The sequence below is a fragment of the Dipteris shenzhenensis genome, chromosome 25 (assembly GCF_047967505.1).
Source record: "Dipteris shenzhenensis isolate YYH24624 ecotype China chromosome 25, Dip_SZ_1.0, whole genome shotgun sequence".
NCBI classification, from domain to species: domain Eukaryota; kingdom Viridiplantae; phylum Streptophyta; class Polypodiopsida; order Gleicheniales; family Dipteridaceae; genus Dipteris; species Dipteris shenzhenensis.
Window position 1 is genome coordinate 47,451,012 of NC_141620.1, and position 21,235 is coordinate 47,472,246.

The 21,235-nt window shown below is 43.5% G+C and overlaps 1 protein-coding gene across 1 annotated transcript in view; it reads right to left on the bottom strand.

The window, feature by feature from the left end:
• Window positions 1–21,235, bottom strand: part of LOC147885973 (Cyclophilin-like peptidyl-prolyl cis-trans isomerase family protein) — a 108,278-nt gene that overhangs the window by 80,483 nt on the left and 6,560 nt on the right. Inside the window, exons 5-6 of the mRNA XM_087396828.1 lie at window positions 2,078–2,172; window positions 1,835–1,976 (exon numbers count right to left, since the gene is read on the bottom strand). Of these exons, the coding sequence (XP_087252954.1) occupies window positions 1,835–1,976; window positions 2,078–2,172 (237 nt within the window). The remainder of the gene's footprint in view (window positions 1–1,834; window positions 1,977–2,077; window positions 2,173–21,235) is intronic.

Here is a 21,235-nt window from a genome sequence, read left to right on the forward strand (position 1 = left end):
GTCTTCGTACTGAGTTTCTGTCGGCATTCCGGAGGTGAAGGGCAGACTCAGCCATGATGAAGGCTAGCACTAAAGAAGAAGGCTAATCAAAAGGTAGTCCAAAATCTCTTCATTCAAGCTACAACTGCTTGTGAAGTCTAAACATTTTCATTTTCATTTTAGCTACCATTTATGAATCATGATTTGTTTCTTAAATATCATGAATCATAAATCATTTTTCCATTTTGTAACTTGTTATAGAATTTATAAATTACCCCACCTTGCGTAAATTTGCATTGTGTGATTGGTTGAACAATGAAACTTGAATCTTCAAAGTTACAATCAATATTAATGGTACTAGGTAGAACTATAGCTTATTGTGCACCTTTTTTGAAGGTAGAGCACTCTAAATGTGTGTATGCATTACTCTAAACCCCCTTTTGTAAACCCCCTTGATGACGTGGAGTTTTTCCGTTTCACCCCCTCTCAAAAATCCCGAAACGTTTCCGTTTCCGTTTCCGTTTCCCATTTTCGTTTCTCCGTTTCCCGTAACTCTGGCCCGGACAAGATCAGGAAATAGACAGATGCATGGTCACTTTCTTGAGTTTGCACTCCTTGCTATAGCTTGCAATGAAGAGCCTCTGTGCCATAAAGATGCTTTTGACAGCAAAGAGTGGATGGATGCAATGAGAGCTGAGTTACAATCCATTGCCAAAAATGACACATGGGAATTAGTAGATCTCCCTCCCGGCAAGCATGCCATTGGTACGAGGTGGGTCTACAAATTAAAAAGGAAACCTAATGGCAGCATAGATCGACACAAAGCCCGTCTTGTTGCAAAAGGGTATGCGCAACAACAAGGCATTGACTTTGAGGAGACATTTGCTCCCACATCCAGGATTACTACCATTAGATGTGTCATTGCCATTGCAGCCCATCACCATTGGCAAGTGCACCAACTTGACATCAAGACTGCTTTTCTTCATGGGGATCTGTAGGAAGAAGTCTATGTCACACAACCTCCTGGCTTTGAGGTTGTTAATTCTGAAAACAAGGTATGCCGGCTTAGAAAAGCCCTTTATGGTTTGAAGCAGGCACCCAGGGCATGGTATGCCAAAATTCATGCACACTTACTATCCCTTGGTTTTCAGAATAGCCCCACAGAACCCATTCTTTATGTCCGTGGGAGTGGATCTGATTTTTGAGTGCTAATTTTATATGTGGATGATATGCTCATCACGGGCCCAGATACTCAGCATATTGCAGCTTTCAAGGTTGATTTGCAGCAGGTTTTTGAAATGTCAGACATGGAACACCTCCACTATTATTTGGGCATTCAGTTTACTCATGTTGAGGGGGGTATCATGATGTCACAGAGGGGGGTTTGTAGGCCATCTTCTCCCAGTTCTAGTGATGCCCTATGGGCCCTGGTATGTGCCTTGTAGGCATAGTTATAGGCACTTAGTTTATTTTGTGCCTTTTATGCCACATAGGACACTTAGTCCTATGTGACACCTAGCACACTCTAGGGTCTAGGTACAAGTACTATGTACTTCTCTTTTATTAATACACTGGTTGACGTGACGGCTGTTCATCTATCGACTCTTTGTACCTTGCACTCTCTCTTTCGTTTAACGATCCTACAACTATAACCTTATGAGATCAAAACCACAATGTTTCTGCAATCCAAGCTGCTGCATAAAATACTGAGAAAGGACCAGAAGTTCTTCGCAAGATCCTATGACTGCTCACAGAATATTCAAAAATCAAAATTGCTTTGCACCCTCTATAAGCATTACAAATAACAAGAAAAGTGAACCAGAGGAGGGGTGTGAGAACTAAGGACAAATCGTACAAGTTCAGCATCATCAGTTTCTCCTTTTAACAATCGAGGGTCATCAAGCACATCATGGCTGCTTTTTATCTTTACATTTATCGTAGCCAATTCCTGCTCCTCTTGTTCAGCTTCCTCGCCAAAAGACAGCAAGTTCAATTGCCTGCAAATTTTCCAGCATTACTTGCACAACATTAAAGCTGCTGTGAATTCGGTTTCCTAACAAAGAACAAGAGAGAAAATGTGTACCATTCCCTTACTCACTTCACTTTCTTTTCTTTTGTCGTTGTCTCTGTTTCTTCTTTAACAGTTTGTTGAGGTTTTCTGGGTACTACATCATCATAAGGGTTCCAAAGGACCTGCAACACCAAAGCACTTCCATCAGCTATTACAATAAAAGTACAGAGATACAAAAAAGCTTCTGCACAGAAACACACAAGAGTCCCATAGTTGCATATGATTCTGTATACATAAATCCCAACTTACCCCTATAGTTACATACTTTAAAGGCACTATGTACAAAAAACAAATTTCGAAATATTAAAAAGGTGCTTGTAGGAACTCAATCGTTGCTTGATGTTCATGCTTTTGAAATGGCAATCAAGCCCTTTACATAGGCTGCCCCCCCCCCCACCTTTTCCATTCTAGGCTGACCTAAAAGCGGGTTGGTTGGGTCAGCTGCTCCAAGGCAGATTTACTGTTGCTTTTTTCCAGGTGACGATAGTATGTCCTGATTAAGCTTTAAAAGGGCTACTCACAACGGTATCCACAAGATCCCTTTTGGAGCAGCCCATTACAGGTTGCATCAAAGGTTCCTGGCTCACTGCCTATGACAACCCTGCATCTGCAAGGAGCCAGTTAGGGGGATTATATTACCACCAGAGTACCTCGAACTGTGAAAAAATGTCTGCAGGCTATGTGAGAGCTTTTCTTCAAAAAGAACGCTTTCTTCTAGAAGTTGGGCGCCGTTAATGACTTTAGCCCAAGTGGGCTCTTCATTAAATGGGGTGCCACTTGTTGGTTCTTTTCCCCTTTAAAAATGAAAAATTTACACTCGCCAAAGTCATACACCTTGCACAAACAATATGCAACACTTTAACTGATTAGAGGTTAGCCAAATGCATGCACTCTAATTCTTCCTAGTCCCTTGTGGGCACCCCCACGATGTTCACTAACCAATGCAGCGCAAAGGAAAATGAAACTAATTGTAGTTAACCGGAGTTAACTTTCTTTTACATTGTAATAAGTTTACAAGAGCTAGTGCAGAAGGCAATGGGGTAAGCAGCAATGACATGGTTTTTTGCTCAACCAATGCAAATATCCTCAAAATGGATAATAGAGAGAAGATTGCCAACTTTAGCCTTATAGCAGGCAGATCCACAGACTTGACATGTACATTGGGCCATATCTATGCTAATCAATCTGCATTAGGGAAGAACATACTCCATCAATGTCTGTTGGAAGAAAGGTGTGCCGTCCCCTTACTGGCCACATGCAAAATGTACCTAGGATTGAGAAGCATGGTGTTTCACTGAATGAATGCTTGGTAGATGTACTTCTCAGTGTGAATCAGAATTGGTTTGATTACACTATGAAAGTGGACTTTCACCTCTGAATAACGAGGATTTCAAAAGAAAAGAATGGTTCAATCATCCTCACAAGGGGATGCAATGCTCCTCATGCTTGTTTGCATGCAACTATTCCAGGTGAGTCAAAACGAGGGCTTGTCGAAACTTGGTAATCAGGGTTTCTAGGATGAGAAATGACAATAATTTTGGGAACTCAGCAAGTATCGAAGGGTAAAGTAGATCTGTAAAAGAGTTTGTGGAAGCTCATTGGAGGAGAAGGATAGCTTGAATATGTATTACAAGTCTGGTACTTGCATATCATTCTTTGGTGCATGGGAGCTTAGATAAGAAGAATTGTGTATTGCAGTTTATGCAAATAAATGGTTACATTCACGGAAAAGGGGTTACTCCTCAACATGTTTGAATAAGCCTTGGATTGTATTTTGCTGTTAGTGGGTCCCAAATTATAAATCTGTTGCACAACATTTAGGCTTAGAGAGGACTAAAAGGGTTACATGGATTAAACTATATAGGTCCACCTCCCACTCACTGTACCTCACGTTTTGATTTGAAATCCTAATTCCATCTCTCCTTCCTCATAGAGATGTAGGGGCTCAGGGCAGAGGGGCAGCTAGTTTCTGACATGATCTGACATGACCACGAGACCATGGATCACATACTTACACTCAGGAGTTTCATCAAGGAAACCGGGAAACCGAGGCAAAGCGTCTATTGTTGCTTTGTGGACTTCCACAAAGCCTTTGATACAGTACCTTCATAAGACCAAGGTCATGATCTTCAACACATCCCGAGCAGCTATGCATCGAGAGCGATTCACTTTTGATGGATCCAGAGTTACGGGAAACGGGGAAACGGAAACGTTTCGGGATTTTTGAGAGGGGGTGAAACAGGAAAACGCCACGTCATCAAGGGGTTTTAGAGTAATGCATACACACATTTAGAGTGCTCTACCTTCAAAAAAGGTGCACAATAAGCTATAGTTCTACCTAGTACCATTAATATTGATTGTAACTTTGAAGATTCAAGTTTCATTGTTCAACCAATCACACAATGCAAATTTACGCAAGGTGGGGTAATTTATAAATCCTATAACAAGTTACAAAATGGAAAAATGATTCATGATTCATGATATTTAAGAAACCAATCATGATTCATAAATGGTAATTCAGCTTTCAAAGCCCAAATGTCATAGTAACAAAAAAAAAAGCTGAAACCCAAAAAAGGCTACATCGAGGATGATATGATCAAATAATAAGCTCATCCTCATCCTAAGACTCAACCTTTGCCTCCTCCTCCTCCTCATCATCATTCTCCTCTACTAACAAATCATCATCATTAGATGAGTGGGCATCATCTGGGCTATGAAATATTTGTCATGCGTATACTCGTGTCTCATCTTGTTAAGCAAACGCAAGTTTGCATTAACAAAGACAAGATCATTGGCTCGTTGCGTTCGCATACGATTTCTCTTCTTTGTGTGGATATGGGCAAAGCTACTCCACAAACGCTCACAAGAAGAGGAGGTGCAAGCTTGGATTAGAATGCGGACGGCAAGCTTTTGCAACTCGGGGGAATCAGCTCCATAATCCTCCCACCATGTAACAGCCCCAACTCGAAATCTGAAATTCCAAAACTCATAAATTTCTAATTTCTAATTTTGTATTAAATAACAAATTACAAGTTCCTAAAATCTGAAAATTAAAATGAGTTAATATTACCTATCATGCTGTGCATCTGGCCATCCATACATGCCTTCCTTATTGCGATAATTGCCAAGCTGGTCTTTTATCCTCCGCCCTCCATCAGGAGTTGGCACCATCTTCTGAAGAGTGAGGTTCCAACCACGAACAACCTCTGCATCACTCTGTTGTGCACTTGCCTTGTGTTGAAACTCCGGGTCCAACACAAAGGCAGCTGCATGCATGGGAGAGTAATATTGATTCCATCTGCTCACAGCCAACTCTTCCAATTCTCTCAACCTTTGGGGATCCTTTTCTATTTCTCTGATATTCTCAATCATCCGATCCATCCCCTCATACACCTTACCAGGAAAAGGCATATCTCCATCAACTCGGTTAAGCAGCTTCACAATAGGCACACATAGATCAACAATGTGAGATGCATCAGCCCAAAATTCATCATTGCCTATGCACAAGTCATAACAATAAATTCCAAGAGCCTGCCTAGAAGTGGGCCATGCATCCTACTCTGGGCTTGCCACAACTTGTTTCAGTGCAGGTCCATTTCAAGGAGCCTGCGAAGCATCAAAAAGTTATATGCAAATCTTGTCTCTTTATACTTCAAAAGCTCCTTGTTGGCAAATTTACGGTACAAAGCAAGAGAAAAATTATGTCGTGTGATGAAGTTAACCACCTCTTTTCAATTGTCAATAACATTCTTGACCCAATCCAATTTGCCAATGCCTTTCAATAAATTATTCAAGCGATGTGCTACACAAGCACTCCACTGGATATGAGGATACTTTTGCTCCAATAATGCACCTGCTGCCTTATTGGTATTTTCCCCATCTAAAACAAGTTGCAAAACATTAGACGGCCCCACATATTCCACTGCATCTGCCCACATTTGCATCAATATAGGTGCTGTTTTTTGTTGCACTCCACACTCTATGGAGTGTATGTAGAGTGCACATCCCCTACAATATGCAAGGATACCCTCTAGTGAGTGACTTCGCACATCACTCCATCCATCTGCAACCAAACTTACCCCATACTTTACCCATTTCTCTTTCACAGGTTCAATAGCTTGCTTAACTGCCACCCCCTCATCCTCTAGAAGCTTGCCCCTCAAAGCATCAAATGTGGGAGGGGTATATGTGGATCCAAATGTTTTGATTTCTGACACCATCTCTTTGAAGTAGGGTGATCTAGCAACATTGAAGCTAATCCCATTGGAGTAAAAAAATCGGGCCACAGCTGCATCTACTTGTGCCTTCCTTTGCGGATGCCATGATGTGTAAAGATCGCCCTGCCTATGAGAAGTAGACCGAGATGTAGCAGGAATATCAACAGGAGCTCCATGTGCACTCACAGAAGAAGAAGCCGTAGTAGCAGAGAGAAGAGGACTCCGAAATGCAGTGGCCTGCTGAACACGTGCTGCATGAGCACCTGAAGAAGCTCCTACACCAGTGGAACCCATTGTCTTTGCCCTTTTTGTAGCAGGCAATACTTCAACCTCTCTTTGCAGCCTTTCTTTCTCTTGTGGTGAGATTATGGAGCATAGCCCAATCCCCCCATCCTTAATGCCAAGAAGATGACATTTGACCCTATCAGGGTTCCCTCCTCGCTCCAATCCACACCATCTGCATCTAAACTTGCGAGCTCCTCCTTTCTTGGAGTCATACTTGCCTACCAAATCAACTTGGCTCCACCAATAATCCGATTGGGTGAACTCCTTCTCTTGCTGAGGGACAACGCTTTGTGAAGCCATATCCATGAGCAAAAAGAGAACTTGTACAAGCTACAATAGATCAAATTTCAAAGGGAAAAGCCAAGAATCAATGGTTGCAGCCAAAAAACAGCAAGATGTTTGTGGCAAGAGAAGCATAGAGAAAGGAAATGTACTCACCAAAGCCGGGTGTTCAAAAGAGCAACCACTCGTGAGTCCTAGGGTTGGGAGAGAACCAGCGGGCCAAGAAATCGTGGGGGAGAGCAGCAGGCAGGCGAGCAAAAGAACGCGACAAGAGATTTGCAAAATGGTTGTCAGAGCTTCAAGAGTTCTCTTTCTCTTTTGTCACTGAAAATACCACTAGGTCCACTATGGCAGATTTGCTCACAAAACAGGAGGATCTAGGAGAAGAAAAGAAATGTAAGGAGAACATTAAAGATGAAAGGGATACACCAGCAACAGCTTTTGTTTTGTATTTTGATGGGGCTTTTAGTCCTTCATGCCAACAAGGAGCCGGGGGGATAGTCTTGATGAATCCTGAAGGTCAAGAGGTATGGGCAAGAGGACAAGAGCTTCCAGGTATCACAACTAACAATGCAGCTGAGTATAATGCTTTGATTCTTGGTTTGGAGAGTTGTCTTCAAAGTCAAGTTAAAGAATTGCCATCTTCTTTAGTCCAACTTCAATGTCTTCGAAAGTGAAAGGACTAGTGCATGTGACCGATAGCGTCGATGTAGAGGCTAATGTGCGTGTAGGAGGTGGATTTGTCGGCGGCGAGGCTAAAAAGTGAGTGATACTTGCACCAAAATGTACACATGATGTGACGAGCGCGTAGAGCACAAAAAATCGATCGTTTCACCATTTTGTAGCACCCTCAAATTCCTCTTGGATCAAGAGATATGACTTGATCTAGGTGGAGGGACAAAAAAGAGTAAAAAATGTGCTCAATGATGTGGCACTCGGGATCACATGTAAACTGTACTTGTAAAGAGGTGTACATGTGAAGCACAGTGGTGATGTGGCAGCTATGTGCACATGCTATGGGAAGACTATGCCTGAGGAGAGGTAACTGTGCCTGCAGGGACCAGTGCCACTTAATAGATGATGAGGTGGCAGTGATGACATTGCCTGCTGACTGGTCAGTTTAGGTGGACAGTCCACGTGGTAGTTTGACTGATCAAAGGATGACTGTGATAATGATGTGGCATGCCACCGTGGTAGCTCAGGTGGCAGACAAGATGATGTGGCAATCGGCTGCCACGTGTCAGAATGTTGACCAAGCTTCACTGACATGTAGTCAACCTAACCAGGGTTAACTTAACCTGACCCAAGGTGGAGCATATCTGCCACATGTCCAATGCTAACTCTACAACCACGAAGAGAGAGTCTGAGAATGCTACAATTTGGATCGTTAAGGACCTCTGCCAAGACTTGAAAACCCTCGGGGTTGAATGTACTGCCAGCTAGGCTGACGTCCGTCAGTTTGTAGCTTCCACTTCTCCACACTTTGGTGAAGGTTTGTAAGCCGTTCTTCGAGGTTTTCCAACCTTCCAAACTCAAACCAAAGAGTATGTAGCTGCTTACGCCTTAGCAATCCTTCCCTTGAAAATTTTTGTGCAAGATGTAGCTCCTTCACTCTCTGTCTCAAGAACTCTATCTCTCACAACAGATATCGGTTCACAAATCTTAGAATAGCTCTCACACTACACAAGAATAATCTCTCTCTCACACAATCGAATCATGCAATAAAGAAGAAGAAGCTCTCTCAATGAATCACTTGAGAAACGAGGAAGGAGATCTCTCTCTCAAAGAACATAACGGAAATCTCTCAATGGAAATGTTCCTCGAAACTCTCAAGAGAAGAGAATGGACGTAATTTTCTATGTCCACCATTGATAGAGCCTCTTGACACGATGCTACCTGATACCAAGAGATTAGAGAAAGATGAGATGGAATTTGTGGCAGCTGCAAAGTCCTTAATGCGATGGAAAGCTTACTATCCATTTGAATATGGGACAACTTTTGAAATTGATGTCAAAAGGTGTTATACGCCACGTAATGAAAACGTAGTGTTACGATTAGTTATGGACTTTTGTAAAGCACCACACCCAGTGGACACAACCGCAGACTTAGTACCCTTTGACAGAAAGAATAAATGCCCATTCAAGACTTTGAGAAAAGATGACATTCATCATGTGGACTACATTGTTATTTCTGGGCAACACTCAATTGAAGCTGCAAAAAGAACTCAAGATATAAAGGAAGTCCCTAAACCTACAAAAGCCTTGTACGGGTACAATAACAAAATTGAATATTATATCCTTGGTTGAAATGTTCGATATGTACCTTTGAAATGAGTTGTTGATTTTTTGTCCAATGCTAATAGGTTTCGATGCGCTAGAATAATCATGGACTGTCCAAATGTGGAGCTAGTTGAGTGCTCAAGGATAGCAAACACTGGACATGCTAAAACTATGAGGAGGTCCCCATACTTGGACCAGCTCGCACATGCTAGGCAATAGTGGGAAGCTTTCGAAAAACCAGCCAAGCCAACAAAAGGACATGAGCATAGTGATTTATGGGATGTGCGTATTCATAATTTGTGTAGATATATATGTTTATGTTTTGCTTTGATCTTACATATTAGAATGCATCAATAATTCTCAATAACTTTGTCTTGTGACAGAAATTCATCGAGATGACAAAGATGAGGCTTGACAAGCTCACATTTAAACACGACATCCACATGATCACATCCTCAGAAGATAACCTCGAAAAGTGGATGACAATAGCAAAAATGTACATAGCTGGCCAACTTCCTAGCAACATTGGGAAAGATTGAGCCACTAAAAGAAGACAAAAAAGCAAAAGATGTGATCAAAGAGGGAGAGGACTTCGCAAAGGTCAGGTAAGCACCACATACAACTGAAGGGAGTGAAGGGGGAAGAAGAGCAAGAGGGAGAGAGTGAGAGAGAGAGAACTCCAAGATGTGCGGGTGTGAAGTGATGAGCCACACCACAAACTCAGTTGTGTTTTATTAGGATTAGGTTTACCCTATGACTGTCTTAAGACAGTCATAGGTGTCCTATCTTTTAATGAAGGGTTGGCAATGTGCCTTTACCCCAACAACCTCCCACCTAAAGGCCAATGTGCCTAAAGGGGAGAAAAGAATAAAAATTACAGCAATATACAGTTACTGTATACAAGACCATAAAATAAGAATGGTCTCATCCTAATCCCATGATGTGGCGGCAATGTGCAAACCGCTCTGTAGGCAAGCTCTTAGTGAGCAAATCTGCAGGATTATCATCAGTATGCACTTTCACAAGCTCAAGTCGGTTGTCTTCTAGTACCTCCCTGATGAAATGATATTTCACTTCTATGTGCTTGGTCTTTTGATGAAAGACCGGATTCTTTGCCAACATGATAGCACTCTGACTATCACAATGCAAAACTGGCATATCTCCTGTAATGCCCAAATCTCCCACCAGCCGAGTAAGCCATATTGCTTCCTTGCAGGCCTCAGTGGCTGCAACATATTCAGCTTCTGTGGTTGACAGTGCAACGCATTTCTGCAACCGAGACACCCATGATATAGCACCTCCTGCAAATGTGAAAATATAACCGGTAGTAGACTTCCGGTTATCTGCATTGCCTGCATAGTCTGAATCTGTAAAACCATGCACCAATGCATCTTGCCTACCATAGCATATGCACAAGTCTTTGGTACCCTTGAGATACCTCAAGACACCTTTCACTGCTTCCCAGTGTCGCTTGCCTGGATTTGCCATATACCTGCTGATGACTCCCACCGCAAAAGCAATATCCGGACGAGTGGCAACCATGGCATACATCAAAGAACCAACTGCAGATGCATACGGAACCTTGGCCATTTCAGCCTTATCATAATCTGATTTGGGGCTGTCTTTACTGCTGAGTTTTAAATGTGGAGGCAACGGGGTACTAATAGACTTCCCCCCCTCCATTTTAAACCTCTGCAGTACTTTGTCAATGTACTCTTTCTGTGACAGAAACAAAAGTCCCTTGGACCTGTCACGAGTAATCGCATGCCAAGAATATGATTTGCATCACCCAAGTCTTTCATGTCAAAAGACTTATGCAGTTGTTTCTTCAAAGCACTAATCTCATGCTGAGATTTACTGGCAATAAGCATGTCATCCACATATAGAATGAGTAGCATCAGACTGCCATCCTTTGCCCGTTTGGTGTACAAGCAATGATCGGTCTCACACCTATGATACCCTTGGGACTGCATGAAGGCATCAAACTTCTTGTACCATTCCCTTGGCGCCTGCTTGAGTCCATACAAGCTCCTTTTGAGCTTACACACAAGCTGCTCTTTCCCTTTAACAGCATATCCCTCTGGCTGACTCATATAGATCTCATCATGGAGATCTCCGTGAAGAAAAGCTGTCTTCACATCCATCTGACATAAATCCATGTCGTCATGAGCAACAAGAGCTAACACTGCTCTCAAAGTAGTCATCTTGACTACAGGAGAAAAAATATCATCAAAGTCAATGCCCTTCTCCTGCTTAAATCCCTTGGCAACCAATCTGGCCTTATACCTCGGTAAAGCATTTGAATCCACTTTGACTTTGTAAATCCACTTGCATGGCAAAACTTTTCTGCCTGCAGGTAACTGCACCAAGTCCCATGTATCATTCTGAAGTAGGGAGTCCATTTCTGACTGCATGGCTTTCTCCCACTTCTTTTTCTCCGTTCTTTCCATAGCTTCCTTGAAGCTGGAAGGCTCACCACAATCTGTCAGCATGATAAAATCAGCCACATTATTGGCTCCTGGAACAAACCTGGCAGGAGGCCGTTGTACACGGGAGCTCCTCCTAACAAAATGTTCTGGATTAGGCTGCTGTCCAGCCTGTTCTTCATGCATGACAGGTGGCTGTACCAACATATCTGGTTGTGCTACAGCTCCATCTGCTGGCATATCCAGTGGTGCATCATTGGCAAAATTATCTGGCTGATTTTCAGCCTGTATACCCTCTTGAACAGGGTGATCTGCAGCAGCCTGCTGCTGCATATAAATGGGCATTCTTTGCTGTCCAACATCATCATAAATAACCCTCCTGTATTCCACAGGTTGCACGGGTTCCTTGTGTACACTATCCTCCTTAAAGATGACATCATTGCTGCGTATAATCTTCCGTTTAACGGGATCCCATAACCTGTACCCCATTTCACCTTCGTCACCATAACCAAAAAAGATGCATCTGATAGACTTTGGATCCAGTTTGGTGCGTAGTTCTTTGCGTACATGAGCAAAGCACTCGCAGCCAAATACACGTAAGTGCTTATATGAAGGTGGCTTGCCAGACCACACCTCCTCTGGCACTTTCAACTCCAAAGCCTTGTTTGGCGACCTGTTAATAATGTGAACTGCTGTTTGCACGGCTTCTGCCCAAAAGCCATGGGGTAATGCAGCATAAGACAACATACATCGAACCTTCTCCTGAATAGTTCGATTCATCCGCTCACTTGCACCATTTTGAGATGCATTATGAGGGGCTGTGAGTTCCTGTTTGATGCCCTTAGCTTCGCAAAACTGCACAAAAGCATGTGACACATACTCACCCCCATTATCGGATCTGAGGCATTTCAACCTACGACCTGTCCGATTCTCAACCTGAGCGACAAACTTCTTGAAAGCATCTAAGGCATCGCCCTTATGCTTCAAGAAATAGACCCACACTTTGCGTGTGGCATCATCAATGAAAGTAATAAAATATTTTGCACCCCCTAGTGATAACTGTGGCATCTCACACAAATCAGTGTGCACTAGATCAAGTGGTGCTCTATTCTGGGGAGTTCTCCTCTTATGAGGAGTCACAGAATGCTTGCCAAATATGCAATGATCACAAGTAGGCAAATCTGAAAAAGAAAGAGGCGGCAGATAACCCAAACGTGACAGTTCTTGCATTCCTTTAATAGACATGTGTCCCAACCGGCTATGCCACAATGAAACCTTTGGCAGCTCGGTTATGGCAACAACATGATTACCCACACTGGAAACATAAAGAGGGTACAAGGTATCACTCTTAAAACCCTCAGCCACTACAGTCTGGCCATCAGTAATCACCCATTTGGAATCCCCAAATGTGGTGTGGTAACCACTGTCATCCAATAAGCCAGTGCTAATCAGATTTTTCTTGATTTGCGGCACATGGCGAACACCATCAAGCATAAATGACCGTCCATCAGGAAATACTATCTGTATACTACCAATCCTTGCAATCTGACATGCATAGTTGTTCCCAAGATGAACAACTCCATGAGTACCTGTGTAGGAAGTAAACCACTCCCTATGAGGAGTAACATGAAAAGAGGCACCTGAATCCAAGAGCCAGGTGTGCATGTCATGGCCATCAATAACCAAAGCATGTGCTATTACAGCAGAAGAGCATAAAACATCATGTATGTCACTGTCACTATCCCCTGCTGCAACATTCACTGCATCCAAGTCATCTGCCTTGGCCTTGCCTTTGCCTTTGCTTGCATTTCCTGCATCCTTTGATTCAGCCTTCTTGGCTTTTTGATCCCGTATGAACTTGAAGCACTTAGACTTCACATGTCCCTTCTTGCCACAATAAAAGCATTCAATGTCCTTTTTGCCACGGGACTGACTGCGGGATTTGGACTTACTAGCAGATCTCCCCTTCTGCTGAGTCCTGCCTCTATCCTGTACCTGCAAAGCATTTGAAGACTTGCTGCCCGCATTATTCTTCCTGCTCATCTCCTCCATAAGGAGAGAGCTCTCTACATCAGCATAAATAAGAGTGACATTCGAGTTTGACAGGGTGGTCTTGAAAGTGTCCCAACTCTCGGGGAGGGTACACAGCAAGAAAGTAGCCTTGAACTCCTCATCAAGGTTCAACCCCTGTGCAATCAGCTGTGTAAAGATGGCATTGAACTCACTCAAGTGTGAGGTCATAGCTGTACCTTCCTTCATGCGAAGATCGACCAGCTTCTTCAGCCAATAAACCTTACTGGCTGAGCTCTTTTGGGCATACAATTCTTCTAGTCTTTGCATAGACCATAAGAGGTCTTTTCAGCTTGTACATTGAACACAAGAGTGTCTGAAATAGTGAGCATGATAGCTGCCCTCGCAGACAAATCAAGCTCTTCCCAGTCATCAGCTGCCATGTTAGATGGCTTGACACCCTTCACCCTTATGGGCTTAGCAATCTTCTTTAACAGAAGTACATTCAAGCACTGTTCTGCCCATAATGCATAGTTGTGTGCTCCTTCCAGTTTCTTTATGTTCAGAATCGAAGAATCACTTCCCCCTGATGCCATATCAGATAAGGAAAGTACCTGACTCCTTGGAAGTAAAAAAAAAGCTGAATAAAAATTCTGATTTCTCAGAAAAAACCAGCTCTATTCAAGAGCCAGAAGCACTCTCAATGGTGCTGTTTTTACTGTCAGGAAAATCTGCAGCAAAACAGTAAATGACCCTGCAAATACTGTACCTTCTGACACACTGTACCGTGCTCAAAGAGGCATAAAAAACAGTAATTTCAGACTGCTGCAGCTGCTCAACAAGTGCTTAACAGTGCATAATCATCTGACAAAGCACAAACACTGCTGTAAACACTGCTGTACTGACTGTACTGATCACTTCTCCCACCTCAGATGAGGTATTGCACTGAGTTAAATTGCAGAAACCACTTGGCAAACACTCAAAAAAAAATGACACTTCAGCCTGTCACATAACCTGCAACAGTAAATGGGATAAATCCCAAGCAATCACCCTTATACCAAGGGAAGAAAATGCATCTGAAGATCTCTGTCGGTAACCCAAGTGCTATCAAACAAAGTCTGGGCAAAAGCCCCTTGATCTGACACCTGAATCAAGTGGAGAACACCTCAACACTGAGGTAGCATGCAATATGAAAATCTCTCTGACAAAATCATCCACCAATGTAATGCATATACTGCCCTGTGTAGAAATGACATACACAGATCCCAACGTACAAACACTCAATGAGGAACCTTTTGAGCACTGTCAACGATGGACAATTAGGGACCGAGTAAACTCGATGCGCCCTGGCCAAGCGTGGCTCAACTGAAGTTCTCTGAGTGTTGCACAAGAAATGTGACCTGCAAGAAAATGTCACCTCGACACTGCGGAAATCAAGACAAAAGTGTGCTCTCTGGCACCACACTGCCTCAAGGCATACAATGCATCACCTTCCGGGCAAAAGGCCTATGATCTGCTCACCTGTGAACTGAGATTCAAACCCAGTAAAAGCATATGTCCTCTTGCAAAATCAAGGCATTACATTCCCAGAACAGAATAACTGTGCAATCAACCACACACTATGGTTCTCTTCACCTCAAGCACGAGATGAATGAAAGTACTTGCTGTACTTTCAAGATAAGACAGTTTTGTGAACTGAAAAATGACCCTGAATCAAGAGGAATGAAGAGCAGAATGCTGTTTCAACTCTCTTTCTTCCCCAAACAAAAAAAAATGCCTTTTGTACTTTCGTACTTGCTGTACTTGTACAACAGCCAGATCCAAGGAGAGAAAAAAAAATCTTCTGACACAGATCCCGAAAAACCGGAAAAATGTACCTCCCTGCTGCACAAAAAATCGAAAACAGCTTCCTGTACCTGCGCTGTGGAGATCCGTACGGCTGTACGACTCCTGTACGGAATCCGTACAACAAGTACGGATAACCGTACCTGAGCGCGCGCTGCGCGCTCTGGTTTCGCGCAGCCTGGTGCTGTGCACAGGCTGCCCTTGCACAGACTAGCAGCTAGCAGCTGCTGCTCAGCTCGAAGCTCGCGCCCTAGCTGCGAAATGCGCCGCCGCCCTGCAGCAGCCCAGATCTGCTGCGCTGCCCTGTACTTGCGCAATGCTTGCACAATGCACTGCCGCCCTGCAACCCGCCTTCGCCAATGCGCCGCCGCCCTGCGATGTCGGCGTTGCTCGAAGTCGAGCCCGTCCGTACGACTGTACGGATGACGTACGGTCGTACGGTGCTGTCCATACGGCGCTCAACGTACGTCCATACGGAAAGGGGGGTGGGCTAGGGAGTGGAAGAGAATGGGTAGGCTCTGATACCAGTTGAAGGGAGTGAAGGGGGAAGAAGAGCAAGAGGGAGAGAGTGAGAGAGAGAGAACTCCAAGATGTGCGGGTGTGAAGTGATGAGCCACACCACAAACTCAGTTGTGTTTTATTAGGATTAGGTTTACCCTATGACTGTCTTAAGACAGTCATAGGTGTCCTATCTTTTAATGAAGGGTTGGCAATGTGCCTTTACCCCAACAACAACTCCTGCTTATGGAACATTGTTTTGCTGTTTGAAGGGACTATCTGAGGATAACATTTGAGAATTACAAGTCTACAAGATAATGAAACATAGTGTTGTGTTAAGAAAGTCAAAGAAGGCAGTGAAACAAGATCAAGTCGTATCTCTTGATCCAGGAAGAATTTGAGGGCGCTCCAAAAAAGAAAATCGCTCGATTTTTCGTGCTCTACGCGCTCGTCACATCACGCGCACATTTCGGTGCAAGTATCACTCACTTTTTAGCCTCACCGACAAATCCACTTCCTATGCGCACATCAGCCTATACATCGATGCATCTGACCCAACGCATAAAAAGAACCAAAGAAAATGAATTATTTGCTATTCTTTTCTTCGATCGACAATTCGTCTAGATCTAGATCAGAGTAGACTAGATTGCCATAGTGAAGACGAATTGAATTTCTCCTAGTTGCCAATCTAAGCCATGTCCGAAATTCCCGACTAGTTCCTACTCGGAGTCAGTCCCTACACTCACATTCACATCATCACATTACCTAAAACCTGACGTTCATCAGTTCAATGAGCAAACTTTAAAGTGTTCAGAGACATTCACTGATTGTTCAGTGGACAGATAGCACATGATTTGATTTCACACAAACATGCCATCATTGTAAAGACTATTTGGCTATTTCATGGCATCATTTGCACATCATTTCAAGCCTTGTAAAGCCTCTTGGCTATTCCTGGCATCATTTACCAACCACAAGCCTTGTAATCCAGATCGGATTATATATATTGCAGTTCTATCTTCACCGATAGTTCATATTTCACTTGCCACAGTCAATGTTTTGTAGTTGATTCAGGCAGTGTTTTTTCACGACACTTAGAGTACATTTCTTGCACCATGTCTACGACTAGCAACCTCAATCTGGAGGCATCTGCTAAGCTAGACAACTCCAATTACAGCACGTGGAAACAACGAATGGAGACCATTCTTGTACTTCAGGACAAATGGGAGTATGTCGATAAATAAGCACCTAGATCATTAGACGATCCAACCAACAATAGCTCTACTCCACCTGTTATCACAACACCAGCAGCGGGATCTACAGCTACACAAACAGTTTTCGCACCTATAGCAGATCCAGCCATTGCCCGAGTACAGGCAGAATGGGATAAGAAAGATAAGTACCCATATCATCTAATCAAGCAGAATGTGCAAGATGTCATGCTAGGACAACTTAACACCGTCAAGACATCGAAAGAAGCATGGGATATGTTCGCAACTCTCTACGAATCCAAGAACACTTCCAACATTCTCACACTGAGAAACCAAATCAACCAGAATTTCCGCAACAACAGCGAAACCGGTCATGCTTACGTACTCTGGATAAAAGACTACAATAATCAACTCGTAGTAGTAGGAGAGACCATGAATCCAGCAGAAATGGTTCAAGTCATCCTGAATGGACTAGGAGAGGGATACGAGAATCTAGTCCAGAGTATTGCCATTCAACGACAAATTCCGACCCTAAAAGAACTCTAGTCAGTTTTTTTGTGAAGAACTCAAGACTCAAGCCATTCATGCTCGCAAAGGTCATTCCAATGATCAAGCATTCACAACTTCAGATAGAAGACGAGGCAGAGGCAGAGACAAAGGCACCGGCAGAGGTAGAGGTAGATCATTCCAGCGAAGTGGTCATTATCAGCAACAAAATCCGCATCAAAGTCAGAATCAACATCAGCATCATCCTCAGCAACATCAGAATCAGTAAAGAGGAAATCATTTCAATCGAGGAAGATTCCAAGGACGAGGAAATGCATCCACCAACCACTATCATAAGTTTGGCAACTATGAAAGAGATTGCTGTAAGTAGTAGTACGACCAAGGCTGTCAATCCAGCAGCAATTGAGAAAACTTCCGCGGAATAGGAAATCATCGTGGTGGACATTCTAGTCACAGTCATTATGCAAATGAACATGGGAATATGTTCCTTGCAAACGAGAAAATGCAGAAGATTGATACACTGTATCTAGACACTGATGGCAATTCAAAAGAGGATTTCAGCTGTCAAGTCAACCAAGCAGATTAGGATCCTTGGTACATCGACAGCGGTGCATCATCTCATATGACAAAGCATCAAGAATGGTTCACAAATATGAAACCATTAGAAGGTCAGAAGAATGTCATCTACATAGCTAATAATACATATAATCCAGTTCAAGGGACAGGCATTATCCCTATAAACAATTTCACTCGTATGAAAGAATTGGTGAAAGATGTACTCTATGTTTCGAAGCTGAGCAAGAACCTCCTGTCAGTAGGTCAGACAACGGAACACAACTACCAAGTCACCTTTAACGGAGATGAATGCACTATCAGAGACAAATCCAAAGGATTTCAGCCAATAGGAAAAGGAGTCAAGGAAGGACGCTTGTTTAGAATGCTAGCTACATTACCAGATTTGCATGCCATGTCAGCTCAACCGCAACAAATGCCACTATCCACAAAAAGGCACAAGAGATATGGACATGTCAATTTCAAGAGCTTGATAGATCTCAGAAATCAGAATATGGCAATTGGGATTCCTAAGCTACAGTTTCTTGGAAAAGTTTGCGAAGCATGCTGCTTCAAAAAACAAAAGAGAACCAATTTCAGCAGAAGCACCTCTCGAGCACGAGGTTTTCTTGATTTGATACATACCATGCCCAAACCCACAGCATCAATGGTTCACTTTATTACTTGACTTTCATCGACGACTACAGCAGATATTGTTGGGTCTACAATCTAAAAGAGAAATCTGAAGTGTTTCCAAATTTCAAGAATTCAAAGCCATGGTAGAAAACCAGACAGGCAGAAAGATCAAAGTCATGCTCCGCATATTTGGTTGCATAGCATATGCCCACATACATGATGATCATCGCAAAAAATTGGATGCCAAGTCATGTAAATGCATCATGGTTGACTACAATGAAGAAAGCAAAGCATACAAGTTGTACGATCCTATCACGAGGACCTGAAATTATGGGACTTTTAATTTGCAACTCCCGTAATTTGCACGTGACTGCCTTGAGCCTCTGGGGCGCGAGGGTCCGGCCATGGGATGGGACTTGGGGAATTAAAATTCCTAGTGGGCCCTTGGAAATAGTGAATGTGCGCCCAGTTACTAGGCAATTAATTCCTAGGGCCAAAGTGTGCAACAGGGGGGCCAAAAGAGTGGTGCAATTAAAAACTGCTATTTTTAGCATAGGACTACAAAAGGGGCCCAGAGCTCTTATTTTGGGTTCAGTTGGCCAAATCAGTTCCAGAAGCAGTTCCAGAAGGAGCCAGATCATCAGTTGTGAGCTGCCAGAGCCTGCCAAGAGCCGCTAGAGCAAAATCGCAGATTACCAGGAGTTTTCAGGACCTGCCCGAGGAAATCATCACCAGTCAGGGTCTATACCAGCACATCCAGGACCTGCCAGAGGAAAATGCACCAGATCCAAGGCCTGTTGCAGATTGTGATTTCTGCCAAGGGGTCTGCTGCAAATTGCAATCCAGTTTCCAGGTCCTCCAAGCTGTGCCAGGTGAGTGCGACCTGTTCTGGTACTGTTTCCAGGTATGTCCGGGCTGCTACAGGGATTGCGATCTGTTTTCAGGAGTTTCCAGAGTTTCCAGGCTGTCTAGGCTGTGCAGGGAAAATTGTGATTCTATTTCTGGGCTGTCTAGGCTGTGCAGGGAAATTGCAATTCAGTTTCTGGGCTGTCCAGGCTGTCCAGGAAGATTGTGATTTGATTCTGAAGGCTTCCGGGCTGTGCCAACTGAATTTGGCAACTTTCCAAGCGTGGGTGTTTGCTTCTAAGCTGTGTTTGCGGCTGTGCCAGAGCAGAATCAGCTTATCTCCGCAGGATCTTGGGTTTTCCAGCCAGGGTGACCTTTCTTCTATGGATTCCAGGTAGAAGAAGGCTTGTCTTTGCCTACTTTTGCCGTTCCCTGGTTTGATGGCTAGTTATTGCGTTTGGGTTTCTTTCCTTGCAAAGAAGGGTTGATTTATGTTGTTGGGCAGTGGCCGGGGAGGCTATAGATTAAGACAACCTGCTGGGAAGTGTTTGGTTGTTTGATTGCACCAGAGTTCAGTTGTTGAGGGCTTTGTCTTGCAGTTGTTCAGCCGTGTTTGGCTGGTTGGGCACTTGGTTGTGCGATTACAAGAGTGGTTCAGACAGTGGATGCTATTGGGGTCTCTGTTGCATGCTTTGGTTGGCTGAGGATACAAGACTGTCTAGTGATTGGATGCCGTTCAACGTTTGGAGTTGAGGAGGGAATTACAGGGTGGGCTGGACGGGAAGTCTGAGGGCGTTCGTTTGCCTGTGGAGCAGCTTCCCAGAGACCTTTGTAATCAGCCTCTTCGCTTCAAATGAATGTTAAATAAATACCGCAAGGAGCGCCAATGTCTGGGGCCAATCGGTGTCTTTGTTTCTGAGTAGGAGCGCTCTAGCTCCCCTCTGATTTGTGGTGTGGTGCACATTTACTTGTCTATTTATTATATATGCTGTATTTACGTGGATCCTACCAACCTTTACGTTGTTGAGGCTTGTTTTAGATCCCATCAACTGAAAGGTCATTATCTCCTGAGATGTAATCTTTGATGAGGAATCAGAATGGAAAACCTCAAACACAAAGGAGATAGAGTCACCGATTACTTAGTCATCTACAAAAAAGGTTGATGAAGAAGGGCATGAATTGCCACAAGCACCCCGAGAAGAACCACAACAACTCAGACGGTCTACTAGGGAAAATAGACCTCCAGCCAGATTGACATACGCTCAGAAAGGCAAAGCAATTCAGGTTGAAACCACCAACTATGCTCTTATGACTACCATCATGGCTACAGAAGAGCCAGTGTACTTCGAAGATGCAGTAGAAAAGCCAAAATAGCAAACTGCTATGAATGAAGAAATGGATGCTTTGTATAAGAATAATACTTGGGAATGACATGAAAGATCTTGGACTTATGTACTATTGTCTTGGAATTGAGTTCTGGAGAGATTCAGACAGCACCTTTATGAGTCAGCTGCAATATGTTGACAGTCTCCTAAAGAAGTTTCATATGGCAGATTGCAAGATTGCAGCCACTCCCATGGAACAGAGTTTG